Source organism: Ursus americanus, chromosome 30 (genome assembly GCF_024610735.1).
Source record: "Ursus americanus isolate L20-20 chromosome 30, mUrsAme1.1.p, whole genome shotgun sequence".
Taxonomy (NCBI): Eukaryota; Metazoa; Chordata; class Mammalia; order Carnivora; family Ursidae; genus Ursus; species Ursus americanus.
Window position 1 is genome coordinate 29054369 of NC_142156.1, and position 14659 is coordinate 29069027.

Genomic DNA, 14659 nt, shown 5'->3' on the forward strand with positions numbered 1-14659 from the left:
AAATTTAAAAGTTTTGTGCCTCAAAGGAAACCATCAAGAGACTGAAAAGATAAAGCACAGAATGAGAGAAAATATTCACCAATTATATATCTGATGAGGGATTAATATCCAAAATCTACAAAGAACACCTACAAGTTTCAAAGAAGATCAACAAATGGCCAATAAACACAGGAAAAGATGCTGAATGTCACTCATTGCTAAAATTAAAACCATGCAATACCACTTCACACCCATTAGGATGGCTATTATCAAAAAAACCACAAACCAACCAACCAACCAACCAACCCAGAAAAGAATAAGTGTTCGTGAGGACGTGGAGAAATTGGAATGCTTGTGCATTGCTGGTGGGAACATAAGATGATACAACTACTATGGAAAAGTTTGGCAGTTTCTCAGAAAGTTGAACATAGGATTACCATATGATTCAGCCATTTCACTCCTAGGAATATACCTAAGAGAACTGAAAGCAGGACTCACATAGATACTTGGACACCCATGGTAATAGCAGTATCGGTCACAGTAGCCTAAAGATGGAAGCAACCCAAGTGGCCATCAACAGCTGAATGGATAAACAAAATGTGGTATGTACGTATTATTGAATATTATTCAGCCTTAAAAAGGAACAAAAATTCTGATAGGTGCTACACCGTGAACCTCTTAAACATTATTCTAAGTGAAATGACAGATAATTTATGATTCCACTTAGATATGAGGAACCCAGGATAAGTAAATTAACACAGACACAGTGGAAGAGAGGTTACCAGAGGCTGGCACAGAGGTAGTGGTGAGGAATTAGAACGGGTACAGTTTCTGTGTACACAATGGGTACACATGGGGGTGATGAAAAAGTTCTAGAGATGGGTGCTGGTGAAGATTGCACAACAGTGTGAATACACATAATGCCGCTGAATTGTACACCTAGAAATGGTTTTAAAAGGGTAAATTTTGTTATATATATTTTACCACAATTAAAAACTATATTTATATAGAAGATGGCCTGAATGAAAGAAAGCGATTTGAATAAAAAACGGTAATTTCTGATAGCCCGGCAGGCTTGGACTAGTTTTTTACACAAGCCTACTGCCTGCTCTCTGCTGACCGGCCTTGAGTTGGCCTGAGCTGCCTAGTGCCTGAGGTAAGCCAAATTGTCGGGAACTCCCCCTCTCCTTTGAGGCAGGAAGTTTAAATTATCAGGTCAATTAGGAAAGATACAACCGAAAAATACAAGTTTCATTCACACTTCAAGGAGGTGTTTCCTGGCTGGGTGCCACTTTTATTATTTTTGGCGGAGGCGGCTGAAAGCCCCACAGACCCAAGTAAAGGTACAATGTGATCTTTGATTCGCGTTTCAAAGATCAAAGAGAGTGAGTTTGGGTGTAAATGCAGATAACATTTCAGAGATGGTTTCATGAAAGGAGTCACTAGACCAGGGAAGAAAGGGAGCTGGTTTCTTACGTGTGTGTTCGCCTTGAGAAACATATTTTTCCAGTGAATTCGGACGCTGATGGCCCTAAAAACTACTGGCCTGCATCCAGGTCCCTGGCCCACAGGGCATTTGGTCTTTGGGCTGGGGGGCCGGCAGCCTCTCCCACCTCTTGGCTAGGCACCTTAAGCACAGGGAGAGGAGACATAGGGTGGTGCACGCGAGAAGCACCCAACCTCATGCTCCACTTGCTTTTGCCAAGTCTCTGGGTGCTGACTGCGCATGTCACTCCCGGGCAGCAAACTTGGCCTTGGCAGCCTGCCCTCCTTGTCCTCTCTCGGTCCAGCCTCGACCAGGGTAGGCAACACAAACCCACTCACTAGAAAACCCACAGGCCCCCGCTTGCCAGCCCCTAGGCACGCAGGTGGGGAGTCCTCACTGCCAGCCCTGCCCTGTCCTTTCGCTCCTGGGCCGGAGGTATGTAGAACCAGGCATTGGGTGGTGAGAGACACTTTCCATGGGAACGCTGCCTGCCCCTCTACGCCCAAACCCTCCCTGATGCCCTCTGTCCCCAGCATCCCTTCTGACGTTCAGAAGCGCCCCAGTGCCCAGCTGATGGAGGGCAGTGGCAACGGCTCAAACGTCTCTGGGGGAACCAGGTGGGTGACCGGCCCCTCCCTCCAGCTATCCGTTCCTCAGTCCCAGCGCGTTTCACGTCTGCCTGTGAGACACTGGCAGCCCTGGACGCCCCAGTCCTGCGAACGCTGCCCAAACAACTCCAGGGACTTCCCGCGCCGCCAGATTGAGCGCGCTCCGGGACTGAGCGCGCTCCCATGACCCCCCGCGCTGCACCGCCGCGCTGGCAGAACTTGGGAGCGCCTGCGCGGCCCTAGGCCCCAAGGCTCAGGGCGCAGGCGCGGCCCTGCTGGGAGGCTAGCGTGGGACTTATGGGGCGGCTGCGCGCACGCAGGGGGCGTGGCTGCGCGGCGTGTTCGGCCTGTGCGCGCAGCGCGGGTCCGCTCGGGAGTCGCTCATTTCGGCCGGAGGGTCAGTGGGGCGCGGGAGCCCGAGCGGCCGGCTGGGTCCCCCGCCCCTGCATCGCTTCCTAACTTCCAGTCCGCAGAGAAGCGCTCGGAGTCCCCGGACTGGGTCCCAGTTGCCTTTCCGAACGGCGAGCCTCAGTTTCTCGGTCCGCGCTGCGGGCTGGGGGGATCCTGGAATCATTTTCGGGTGGTTCCCGCGGTCTTCGGAGGTCGCCCCCGCACCCTGCCTCGCCTCACGGCGGTCGATATTGTTCTGCACTTTTTAGGTGGCACTTGGACTCTCGCCGTGGGAGGGAGACCGGTCCGCAGTCTCCAGCGGCAGATTCGTGGACCCTCTTCACAGACGCTTCGCGCAGCCTCAGGTAGGTCGGCTTCTTTTTGCAGTGGGACCTGTGAGCTCATTCCCGGCGGTTTCCTGCATGGCGTTTGCGGGAGGGGTGGTGCAGTGGTCTGCCCTCCGCTTGCTATGAGGCTTTGGGCAAGTTACTCTACCCCCGGGGCCCCTGGTCTCCTCGGAGCTGAGAACGCTCCAGCGTTCGCGGTGCTTTTTGGCTTTGAGGAAGCAAATGCGCGTGCGTCCCGGTACGTGCTCCTTGAGTAGAGCGCTGTGCAGTCCAGGAGAAGGGCCCAAATTCCTCGGGTTAGGGTGGGGAGAGAAGAGGTCAACAGACTGGTAGCCAAGGCTCCTGAGTGTTAAGAGACCCAGGCTTAGGAAACTTCAGGCTCAAGCAGGGCTGGCTGGTTGGAGCAAGGGAGCCTTCTCCCTCAGGCAGCAGAGGGCACACAGGCATGTCGATGAGCAGGCAGGGGATAGCTAGGGTTCTGATTGGGGATGGGAGTTTGGGACTGAGAGGAAGCCTGGACAGAGACCTGGGTAGTGTGCACTGTCTCCTGGGCATGGGATGTGGTTTTTGCGTGCAGCCTAGCACTTAACCTCAGATTGGTGGCAGGAGCTGGGGTGTGGTTCGCAGTCACTGGTTTTCAGAACTCAGTGAGGAACGGAACTGGACTCAGAAGTGAACTGCATTTGTGTGCTGCCCCTTGGGCCACTGCTGCTGGCAGGCTCTAGCATATTCTTTTCCTGCGTTAGCATGGGAGGGGCTTTCAGGTGGAAGAACCCCACAGAGGGAGAGCTGTACCTGAAAGGTTTCAGAATGCTTGGCTGCCAAAGGTAGGTGGTGGTGGCCCTAGCAGGTTCGAGTGCTGCAGGCTAACCTGGGAGGTGCTCAGTAGAAAGGCCAGCAGAACTGTGTCTGCCTGGAGGAACTCACTCTGATGGGGATAGGAGAGAGAAACACATGGACAACTATGCACAAAGGTGTGTGCAGGCCGTGGTGCCCCGACGTGATGAGTTGATGGACCGTTAAGGTCTGTGTGGAGAGGTTGCAGAGTGTGTTCTGCCGTGACTATAAGTGGACCTCCCTTTGCAGAGAGACTGAGGAGGTGGCCTGAGAGGGTTCCTGGCGTTGGAAGGGAACTGTGTCTGGTGATGGTTGCAGCCTCCTTTTCCACTTCAGGTCTCTCTGGGCTGCTCAGGGCTGATGACCACTGCTCTCCAGGCCCTTTACAGGAGTGACTTTGGGGTGGCGAAAGAAGACGTAGCAAGTGGGATTAAACGTGGGGGTTTGGGTGCTGGGCTGTTGGCAGGAATGGGGAAGCAGGGAGGTGGCGTTCGGGGTTGGTGACGTTGCGAGCAGGCTATACTTTGAGTGGTGAGGTGAGTCTGGAAAGCATGGGTGAGGAGGCTGGAGGGCACAGAGAATAGCGGGCCCGGGGCTTCTGTTGGGCATAAAGGTAGGCCTTCCAAGCTCCTAGTGCTTTGATGTTAAAGGATCTTGTGACACGGTCTACTCATAAAACAGTCTGTGTGTGGGGTGACTAGGGGACTCCTCGGTGGATTGAAGGGTAGTTCATAACCAGCATGGTGATGTGTGGTGGTTAAGCTGTGGTCTTTAAAGCCAGGTTCAGCTGCCTCCATCACTTACTGGTGGGTGCTTTGTGGCCGCAGACAAGTGACTTCACTCACCACTGTGCCTCTGGTTCGATGAGAGTACCAGCCTCATCGGGGGTTAGTGTTTGGCACAGAGTAGTCAGTAAAAGGTTGCTACTGTTGTTGTCCAGAAACTCCCTGACAGCCAGCCAGGCCATCCAAGGAAACCCTGGGGGTTCTGATCTGGCCCCCTTTCCTTCTCCTGGGACTGACAGCATCTGCCATCATGCCCATGAAACATCACAGGTGGCGTTTGCCCCCCTTCTCAGACCTCCCAGGCCTGCCTCTTGCGCCCTCCTTCTACTCAGAGCTCCTAGTTGGGTTCCTGGGGTTTGCCTGCTTATTGCCTCCTCTTGCTGCACAGTGGAGATGGTTGGGCCTAGTTCCTGCTCTTCCCCACCTTGTTTTTGGACAGATTGCCTCGGATGATGGCCTGCGTCTGACAGTCCCATCAGCTCTTCTCAGCGCTCCTGAGGCCACAGCTGTCAGCTCCTCTGACCCTCAGCACTTGCCTGGAACGCGTGGGTTTGCCACACCCCTTCTCAGCCCATCTCCGTCCTGTTGTATCATGCCCACCCTCCCTGCTGTGCCATCTCTCCTTTCTTCCTCCTTCCTCTTATAGTTGGTGTGGCAACTCCCTTCTGTTCCCTGCATGCCACCTGGCTGGGGCCGTTGGCAGGGCCTTTGTAATCCCATCCGGGCGGCAGCCAATTACACCAGCGTACACCCTTGGCAGCAGATGGACCAGGTCTCTCCTGGGGTCACGTATGCCCTCCCTTGTGGATCCCTGGATTGAGTGGCCCTGCTGTGGGGACCCTGTGTGTGTGCACACAACCATGGAGCAGAAGAGCACGGCCATTAGTGCTCCCGGCGGTAAACCCACAGAAAGGGGGCTCCCGGCTCTGCACATGCCTGGCCCATGGCCCCCAGGTGGACTTCCACTGGGTGCCAGTCTCACACCCATGCACCTTTGATGGTTCCCCATGGCTTCTGGACCGATATGTCCTTTTGCTTTGAGCACTATCAGGACAACCTCACCTGCATCTTCAAGATCCTAGAGCACCTGATGGGCTGAGCCCAGGCATGGGCAGCCCCCTACCTCGACGGGGACCTGCCCCTTCCTGACGATTATGGGCTCTTCTGCCAGGATCTCAAGGAAGTTGTTCAAGACCCGAACAGTTTTACTGAGTACCATTGCTGTAGCACCTTGCTCCCTGCCTCAAGCCAGCCACCAGTGGCCCTGCAGCTGCCTATGGTGAGGCAGTACTTAGCTAGGTACTCAGAGGCCCTGGCACTCAACATGGATGCTGTCCCAGTTGCTGTGGCCACACCTACTGTTTGTAGTTCCAACTCTACATCCAGAAATACTCCCCTGAACAGCAGTGGAGAATAGCCCTGAGTCTGTGGAGTCCCACACCTTGTCTAGTTCTGCATGCAGCACTGATCCTGGTCGTGTGGGGCCAGCCTTGTCCCAGCCAGGGGAGGTGACCCCTTCACCTGTCCCTGTACTTTCAGGATCTGTTAGCCTGCCTGCCCAGAAACCAAATCCAGTTCCACCAGGGTGCCCAGAACCCTAGAAGACAGAGGAGGAGGTTTCTGAGACAAGAGGTAGACCAGAAGGCATCTTTAGGTACCCCATAGTGGGTGGGGGACATCTCAGAGGTCCCAGGAGACCTAGCAGTTTCTCCCACTCCCCACTCCACAGCCCCGGATTCTGCACATAGCCTAGGCAAATGCAGCAGTGCTCCTTGTGATGAAGTGGCTTACATAGCTGAGGAACCCCACAGCCCCCCAGCGGGACAGGGTGGCCTTCCCAGATATTGCTTTATCCACTTGTTTTATTGCTGGGCAGGAGGTGCACCTGTTTGGGCTCTGCTCTTAGCACAAACAGCCCTTTTGTCCCCCTCACCACCCCACCTCCTGTTCTAGCAGAATATTGGGCTCTATGCTGTGCCTGTCATCCCCTGACTTCCCCAGTGGCCCAGAAGCTGCCTCCCTGTAGGTTCTCAGCTGCATTTCCACTTGTTGGACAGAGTTTCATATAGCAGTCCTCATCAGATATTTGTATGTCTTTATAACCACTCCACTCCCCAGACCCCTTTCTCAATGTTGACTAGACTGGACGAGGTCTGCCATGTCACCCCTGTTTGGTTCTGTCCCTGGATGGTGTCTCTACTTTGTCCTCCTTCCCCATCTTGGCTCCCTGTGACCTGTCTCCTCTGGGCTGGAATTTAAAGCTGCGTGGAGGAGGCAGCCACTTTGATCATTTAGTATGAGTGGGATGGCAGAGAAAGATGCTTCCCGATGGGTTTACCAGCAGCCTTGGCCAGCTAGGAAGGTGAGATACAGGCCTCCTTGCCAGTCTCAATTCAGTGTCAGGCATTTTCCCCTTTCATATATTAACATTCTGGTTATACCTGGTTTTCTTCAGAAGTTGGCATGAATTTCTGTGTCTCAGTGCCTTTGCCCATGTGCCTCCCACTTTCTGCTCTTTAGCAGTCCCTGCCTTCCTGCCTGCTCTCACACATTGCTGACTCAACACTTAAACCTTAACACTATAAATGACTTGTATCTTTGGGTAGACTGTGAGCCTCTAGGTCAGGGGCTCCATCTTGATCAGCTTTGTGTCCCTGGTACACAATTTGGTGCTCATTAAACATAATGTTGACCCATGGCTCAGCTTGTGGTGTGGTGGCTGCTGATGAGCAGAGCTCTTATTTTGTTGGCAGGAATGCTGTTGCTGGTTCTGTTGGGAACAGGCTAGGCCCTAGCCATGACTAATCTAGGTCGGTTTTGGAGGTGTGATTTCTGGTGGGGGCTTTGAGAATTGAAGGGTCTGATTGAAGGAAGGAGTTAGGCTGAATATGAGGGAGGGGGAGGCTTGTCAGGTAGAGTGTGGTTTTGAGAACTGACTTCCTAGAGCTGGAGGTGAAGTGAGGAACAGGCAGCAGACCAGAGCGGTGAGGCCCAGGGGCCAGAGGATTGGAATGAAGAAAGACCTGTTCTGTACAAGGATGGGTTTTCTAATAATGAGAGCTGAGAAGCTCCCTTAAGCCAACTTTAAGACAGGATGGGTACAGTGCACCTACCCAGAGGGACAATTAGATAAGAACGTCAAGGCCCTTCAGTTTTACGGTTGCGGAAACAACACTATCCTGGAAAGTAGGAAGAAAAAAATAAGTGGAAATGTGAACTGCTACTAAAACTAATTACTTTAGAGAAAAATTAGAAATAAGGAAACATCTGGTAAAAATTTTTAAGTAAAACAGACATTGTTGGGATTATTTTATTTAGTAATTATCACTTTCAAAGGCTCTAGGTTCAGATGGTTTTATGCGTGAGCTATTTTAAGGCCCAGATGCCTTGTAAATAAAACAGTTGCAAGTCTTAGAAGTAAGTGGGAAGCTGATACAACCCTAAAAGCAGACAAGCAAGCTAACAGAAGAAATCACTGTGCAGCCTCGATTCTGATCAAGTGTGGAAAATCCCTGCACATTGTAACCCAGCCCCAGACGCACTGCTGCCCCTCCACGCTATTGCTCAGGTCTGGACCCTCCTTTTTCAGACCCAGCTCAGACTGTTTCCCACCCCCACGCCCTGGCCTGCCAGTGGGTCTGATATTGTTGGCCATATCTTTTGAGTTGGTAAGATGTCTCTGACAATAGAACCTGGGGTTACTTTCTGGGGTGATGGCCCAGTCACTTAGCTGACATCCCCTCTCTTGCTGGCCTCTGCACAGGGCACCTTTCTCATCTACATTTAGTGGACCTGAAGTGAATCCCTTTCAGCTCAAGATTCCTGTCTTCCCTTCTGACCCCCCACTCCCACCCCATTGCCATCTCCCTTGGGCCCCAGGCAGCTCCTGCCAGCTTGGTTTGTAGTCTGGCATATGAGGGCCAACTCGCCCAAGGCAGGCCCAAGAGGATCTGTGGAGAGGTCAGATGACCTGTGTTTTCATTTGGAAAATGGGTCCCATTGTGGTTGGGCTCTCATGACGAAAAGAAATGAGGGCAGGGCCTTTGTGACAAAGATAAGGTTGCCAGTTGCTGGGTGCCCTCGAGGGTGGGATCAGGAGAGGCCTGGCCTTGCAGACGCAGTGCACGTGGTGTTGCAGAGTGACAGTCTCATTGACAGCCAGTGCTGTGCCCTGTCTTTGGGCACATGCAACGACCTAGCTGCTTTTCCGTTCTGAGGGGGTAGAAGGAACACAGAGAACCAGGACAGGAGGCCCTGCCATGCTGGACATGCATGACGGGAGGAGGCTCCTGGGTCATTCGCCACTCCCGGCTCTTCACACACAGGTGTGAAGCTAGAGGCTGCTTCTGGGAGCAGAACAGTCTGGCAGGGTTTGCTGGCTGTGCTCAGATTCTGGCCGATGTGCTGGGGTCTGCCTAAATGGATCATCCCATACTTGGCTTTGGAAATAACCTGGAGATTTTATTTCCTAAACGTAGGACATAGTGGGCACTATGGAAGGGTTTTTAAAGTATATGTCTCCAAGGAAAATTTTGACACCAGAAAATTTTAACACCATACAGTCCTATGAGAGATGGAACTTTTTATAAAGCTGCAGCAATGAAAGTACTTGGAATTGGTGTGGGTGGATGAACAGAGGGGAATAGAGAACTTTGAAATAAAGCCAAATAAATGCAGGAATTTAGTTCATGCTAAAGGTATTGTTTCAAATTAATGGGGGTGAAATGGATTATTCAGTAAAAGGAGTTGGAACAACTGGTTAGCCATCTGGAAAATAGTAAAACTGGATACCCGCCTCCCTCTGTGCCAGGCTCCACTCCGGATGGATTAAAGATTTCAATATTTAAAAAGCCATAAGAGTACTACGGGGAAGTATGGGTGAATATTTTTTTTCTTCCTGTGATCCCAGAACTTTAAAAGTTGTAGATATCCAGAATTGCTGAAAGTATGGAGAGAGAGGCTTTTTCTTACTGTTGGTGGGAATATCAAATATTACAATTCAGCCACGTAACACTTCTAAGCACACAGACTCTGGCCATTTGCCTTCGTGCAGGGGCCGTTCTTCCTCAGTGTGGGGCTTCAGAGCACGCACTTGGTCACATCGTGCCTCCACTTGCAAGCTCATGGTCCTTGGTGTCACCTGACCTCATAAGGCGGGGGGAAGATCGAATGAGATGAGGCCTGTGCAGGGGCCTGAGCCCTGCCAAGTGCCTAGTGGGCACTCACTGCGAAGCTGGAAGCAGCCCAAAGGTCCTGTAGTACGGAGTGAGGTACACAGAGCTGTTGTCCTGTCACATCAATCAGGATGAGCCAGATTGTGCTGCGGTAGAAACCTCCCACGTCTCACTACTCACCTGTCCCAGACCAGCTGGGGTGCCCCCTGCCCATTGCAGAGGACCTGTCCTGACAGGAGTTCACTGGATGCATTTCTCCACAACCACAGAGGCGGGGGAAAGACCACAGTGAACCACAAGTGATACTTGTCACTCCTTTTCCGTTACTGTGGCCAAAGGCAGCTGCCAGACTACACCTGAGTTCTGAGGGATGAGTGGCTAATCCCCCCTTGGGGTGGGGCCATGAGCACGGGGAACGGGAACCTGACACACACACAGTGCAGCCGTCGCCAGAGTGGGGGCAGGCCTGCATCAGTACCTGTGAAAAGATGGCTGTGAGCTTACTAAGGCATTGGGGCCTAAACAGCAGAATGTATTTCTCCCAGTTCTGGAGGCTGGAAGCCCAAGATCAAGGTGCTGGCAGGGTTGTTTCTCCTGTGGTCTGTCCCCTTGGCTTGGGATGGCCATATTCTCCCTGCGTCCTCACATGGTTGTCTCTCTGTGCCTGTCCGTTCTAATTTCCTCTTAGAAGAACACTAGTCCTATTGGATTAGGGGCCACCCATATGACGTCATTTAACCTTAATTCCTCTTTAGAGGCCCTGTCTCCAAATAGACTCACATTCTGAGAGGATAGGGGTTAGAACTTCAACATGTGAATTGGGGGGGGGGGGGGGACGACACAATTTGCCCATAATAATGCCCAAGATGCATTTCTTGTTTTTCATTTTTACAATTTCCAACAGTGCTATGGTGAGCACCCTTTGAGCATCGCTGAGTGGTGGGGTACAGAGCCCCTCCAGGCCACAGCAGCAGAACATGCTGGGAACTCTTTCTTATTTCAGAAATCTTTGCCTGCCTGAGGGTACAAAGACATTACCCTGTATTTCCCAGTTTTCATGTTTTGCCTTTTACATTGACTCTCAAGTCGGCTCGTGACTCATGGCATGGCTTGCAGAGGGCTCTGCTGTGGTCATCAGATAGCCAGCGACAGCCAGGGCCCCTCCACGCTCCCTGCACCAGATGTAGAATAGAAGTGGGAATCTCTTTGAGGTGTGGAGCCGCTGAGTTTGGGGGCTTGTGTTTTCCACAGCGTGACCTATCCTTCCCTAATGAGTAGAGGACCCTTTCCCCACAGGGTGTGGACCTTCCCACCCCAGGTTAAGATGCCCAGCTGCCCCAGCCTGTCCATGGTGCCGTCTTTCTCATGCATGCCTGGCTCTCTGGTCTGGGCTGTCCTCCACCAATGATCTAGCTTTATAGTCAGTCTTCACTATTTGGTAGAGAAATGTTCCCACCTGCCCGTCCCCCCCACTGACACTTTGTTCTTAAAGTTGTCTTGGCTAGTTTTAAAGACACATGTCATAAACACAGATGTGGAGAGGATGGTACAGTGGACCGTGGCCTGTCCATTGCTCAGCTCCAGCGGTGGTCAGTCCTGATCCTGGGGCCACCGTGTTGGTAGACTGTGTGTGCGGTGCCAGACAGAGGAAGTCCTGAGCTCACTTTCTCTTTGGGCTGTGATGCCCTCATTTGTAAATGGGCAACATGATCTTTGTTACAAAGGTGTTGATGGTGAGCCTGGGAGGAGTCCCTGGCCTGCGGGGTGCCCTTGGCAGCCCATTCCTTCTCTCCTAGCCTCAGGTGTGCACAGCCAGGGCTGGGGCCTGTGGGTGGTGGGCACTCATCCACTTGCCAGTGCGGGCAGTGTAGAGGAACATCCTGGGCTGCTCTCCACCTATGTGCCTGAGCAGCACGGGGTCTGGGCTGACAGTGGGCCCACACTCGGCCGTACAGCTGGTGAAGTGCAGGTGCTTCGTGGTCGGTGCAGGGACGCCTGGCACCGGGAGTGCCACAGCTCATGCCCCGTGGGGTCCTGGGTGCAGAATGTCGTTCACCTTGACACTTCTGCACCATAGCCAGGGTTTTCTGAAGGCCACAGGTGGGGAGATGGGCGGCTTGTGAGGGCCTGCCCGGTAGGGGAATCCAGGAAGCATGGGATGGCCAGGTACCTGATCCTGTGTGCTATCCCGTAGGGCATGGCAGCCAGCCTTCCCACCACCAAGACCCTGTGTTCCTCCCCCGGAAAATCAGGGTGCAAATGGGAGCCATGGATGGTGGTGGCCAGGAGGGTCAACCGGGGCCAGTGCGGCTCTGCGCCTGTGTTTCCACCCCGCTCCAGGTACCCGCTTCACAATGCCTCCTGGTCCCTGTCATCATGTCCCATGCCCCCGTCCCCCTCCATCCCCCTCCACCCCTCACAAGTTGTTGAACTTTTGCAAGGCTCCCTTTGCTGCCTGCGTAATGGAGAGAATTTCTGCCTTGCATGTGCTTGGAGGCAGCAGGCCCCTCAGGGCTAACATCACTGTCCCTGATCCTTTCCTCCCCCAAGGCTTCGATCACAAGGCACTGCCAGTGGCTCTTAGTGCCAGTGGCTGTGCATGTGTGTGTGCACAGACCCCACAGCCCATTGTGAACGTGCGGTGTATCTGTGGGCCCATAATTTGCACATCTGTGAATGTGTGTGTTAGATCGGTGGGGGGACTCCCCTGCCTGAGGCAGCCTTTGTCGCAGGAGCAAACACAGATCCCTTGTCAGAAAGTGTATCACCACCACCATGGTTACAGATCCCCTCTCCAAGTGGGATCAAGTTCCCAGGAACTGCCTGGGCCCTAGGCCCATGCAGATTGGCCCATTCCATGCCCACGGTGTGAGTCGTCTGGGTGCTGTCATCAGCACTGGGCACCTGGCTGCCGTGGACCAGATCTCATGGCGGAGTGGGCCCCAGAGGCTGGCACTGGCGCGTGGGAATGGTCACACTTCCTGTAAAACAACGAGCTTTTCCGTGTGTTCACCAGGGGACAAAACTGCTGCTGGCCTGGCTGGCTTCCCACCCCTGCCTGTAAGTTTGTGCAGGCAGGCTGGCTGAAAATGCCCCCGAGTTGGGCTTCCTTCCTGCCATCTTGCCAGGCTCCCTGGACCTGGTCCTGGGGGTGATGGGCGTCCTCAGCCGCAGCTTCAGGTGCCTGTTTGTGGAGCGGCCCCGCCTGCCCAGCCTGCCTGCCTCTGCTGCCCAGCAGCCCCTCGCCCTGGCATTTCCTTTCAGTCTAGCAAGATTGGCCTGTCCCCCTGTCCCAAGCAGAGGTCTGCGACTGCTGGCCTCAGTGGCCCAGCTCCGAAGCCCCTGCTGGCCGTGGGGCACAAAAACGGCCACACCTCACACACTGCAGCTGCTGGTTTGTCCGACACCACTGTGCCTTTGTCCGCCGGCTCCCTGCCGGCGTGGGAGCACTGGCTGAGCAGCCAGCAGGTTGTGGTGTGGTGGGGGAGAGCAGGCACGCGGCGGGGAGCGCCGTGCTCACCTCTGCCTCGGCACCCATCATACCACATGGGCCTTGACCCCTGCAGAGGAGCCAGGTCCCAGGGGGCGTGGCTGTAACTTTGCCTCCATTGGCCTCTCCTCCAAACACAGTGGAGCCCTTCCAGAAGGGGTGCTCGCACACCTGGCGGGATGAATGTCTAGACACAGTGTGGGGCACTGCTGGGTTTACTGCAGGAAAGGAGCTCCTATGGGACCTGGGACACTCCTGCCAAGGTCGTGAATCTTCCTGGACGGGGCACCTTCCCCCTCAGAGGAGCCAGGACCGCGTGAGCTTTGCAGTAGCAGAAGGTCTCCAAGTTACGGAGCAAATGATGTGCAGCTCTTGGACAGAACAAGAAGCTTCAGGCCGGGGATGGAGGTGGTGTCAGTCTGTCCCCCAGGGCCTTCAGGAGTGCCGCACTTGACTCTGCCACAGAAGCCTGTGTTTCTACAGCTGTCCCCCAGATTTGCTTTGTGGACTTTCGGGCCCATGGGGAGAGGCCCTGGCTGTACTCGGAGCTCACAGGGGGCTCCTGGCAGCTGGGCTTGGCTGTTTTCCCTGTACGCTCAAGAAACAGCCAGCGTGGAACCTGTTGAGCCTCAGGCCACCATCACCTGCTGCTCCGGGACACCGCTGTGCCAGAGGCAGGCAGGCCTGGGGCTGGCATTCCGTCCCTCAGGGGAAGGGCTGCTGGGGGGCATTCTTTACACCCCCTTACCCCCGTACTGTACACACAGAGTTCCATCCGTCACCGGGAGAGGTGGGGATGGCCACAGTTGGGGTGTGCACTTGCTGCCGGGGAAGGCGGGTGCGGGGGAAGGCGGGTGCGGGTCCAGGCTCCCACCTCCCCACTGGACTCTGAGGCCTGCTGTGCGCAGGGCTGCTGGGAGCACTATCCTCCCTCCCTCAGCCCTCCCTCCCAGGCGGGGCTGGCCGCACTGCGTCCCCGGAACCCCTCCCTGGGATCTGCATCTTTGAAGCCACGGATACTGACAGAGGATTCAATGAATCCAAGGTCGCCAGTTGGGTGTTGACAGATGCCCGGCCACGATACTATTTCTGATTTAATAACCGAATGGGAGGCTGGCCCTTGGTAATAATTAGGGCTAATTACTGAGGAGGTGTTGACAGACGGGCTGAGAGGAAACAAACTACCTTTATCCCCAGGCTTAGAGTCAGATTACCGGCCCAGTGCTATCTGCCCCTCAGAAAGTAGACGCTTCAATCACTCACCGAGGCTTCAAAGGGGAAAGGGCCCTGACAATGCACGGGGTTTGGAAAGGAGCTATGAAGTGCGCCTTTGACTCCGAATCGCCAAACGGAGCCCCATTCCAGGAATGGATTCTTTGTGAAGTTTGAGTTACCCCCGGCAAACCTGCCTCCCTGGCTCGGGGCCGGGGAGGGGTGCTATGGGCACAGGCTGGTGCCGGGACTGGCCTGACCCGCCCTGGTCCCTCCTAGGCTGGGCCTGTGCCTGGCAGCCCACGGGGCCTGAGCAGGGAGGTGCAGCATGCTTTCCTTGGCCCAGGGAAT

At 54.4% G+C, this 14659-nt stretch overlaps 2 protein-coding genes across 3 annotated transcripts in view; both read left to right on the forward strand.

Moving 5' to 3' along the window:
* Window positions 1–2738: 2738 nt before the first annotated feature.
* The window catches only part of GNB1L (G protein subunit beta 1 like), a 61021-nt gene continuing 49100 nt past the window's right edge, over window positions 2739–14659 (forward strand). The window contains exon 1 of one of the 2 annotated variants that reach the window (XM_045815135.2): window positions 2739–2828. The gene's annotated coding sequence lies outside the window, so the exon portion shown is untranslated. Of the gene's footprint in view, window positions 2829–4873; window positions 4978–14659 lie in introns of those variants that run through there. The other variant, XM_045815134.2, reaches the window with a different exon arrangement.
* Window positions 4974–7130, forward strand: RTL10 (retrotransposon Gag like 10). The gene is given in 6 exon segments (XM_045815136.2): window positions 4974–5228; window positions 5230–5381; window positions 5383–5454; window positions 5456–5839; window positions 5841–6066; window positions 6068–7130. Coding segments are annotated over 6 exon segments (984 nt in total). The 5' UTR covers window positions 4974–5108; the 3' UTR covers window positions 6098–7130.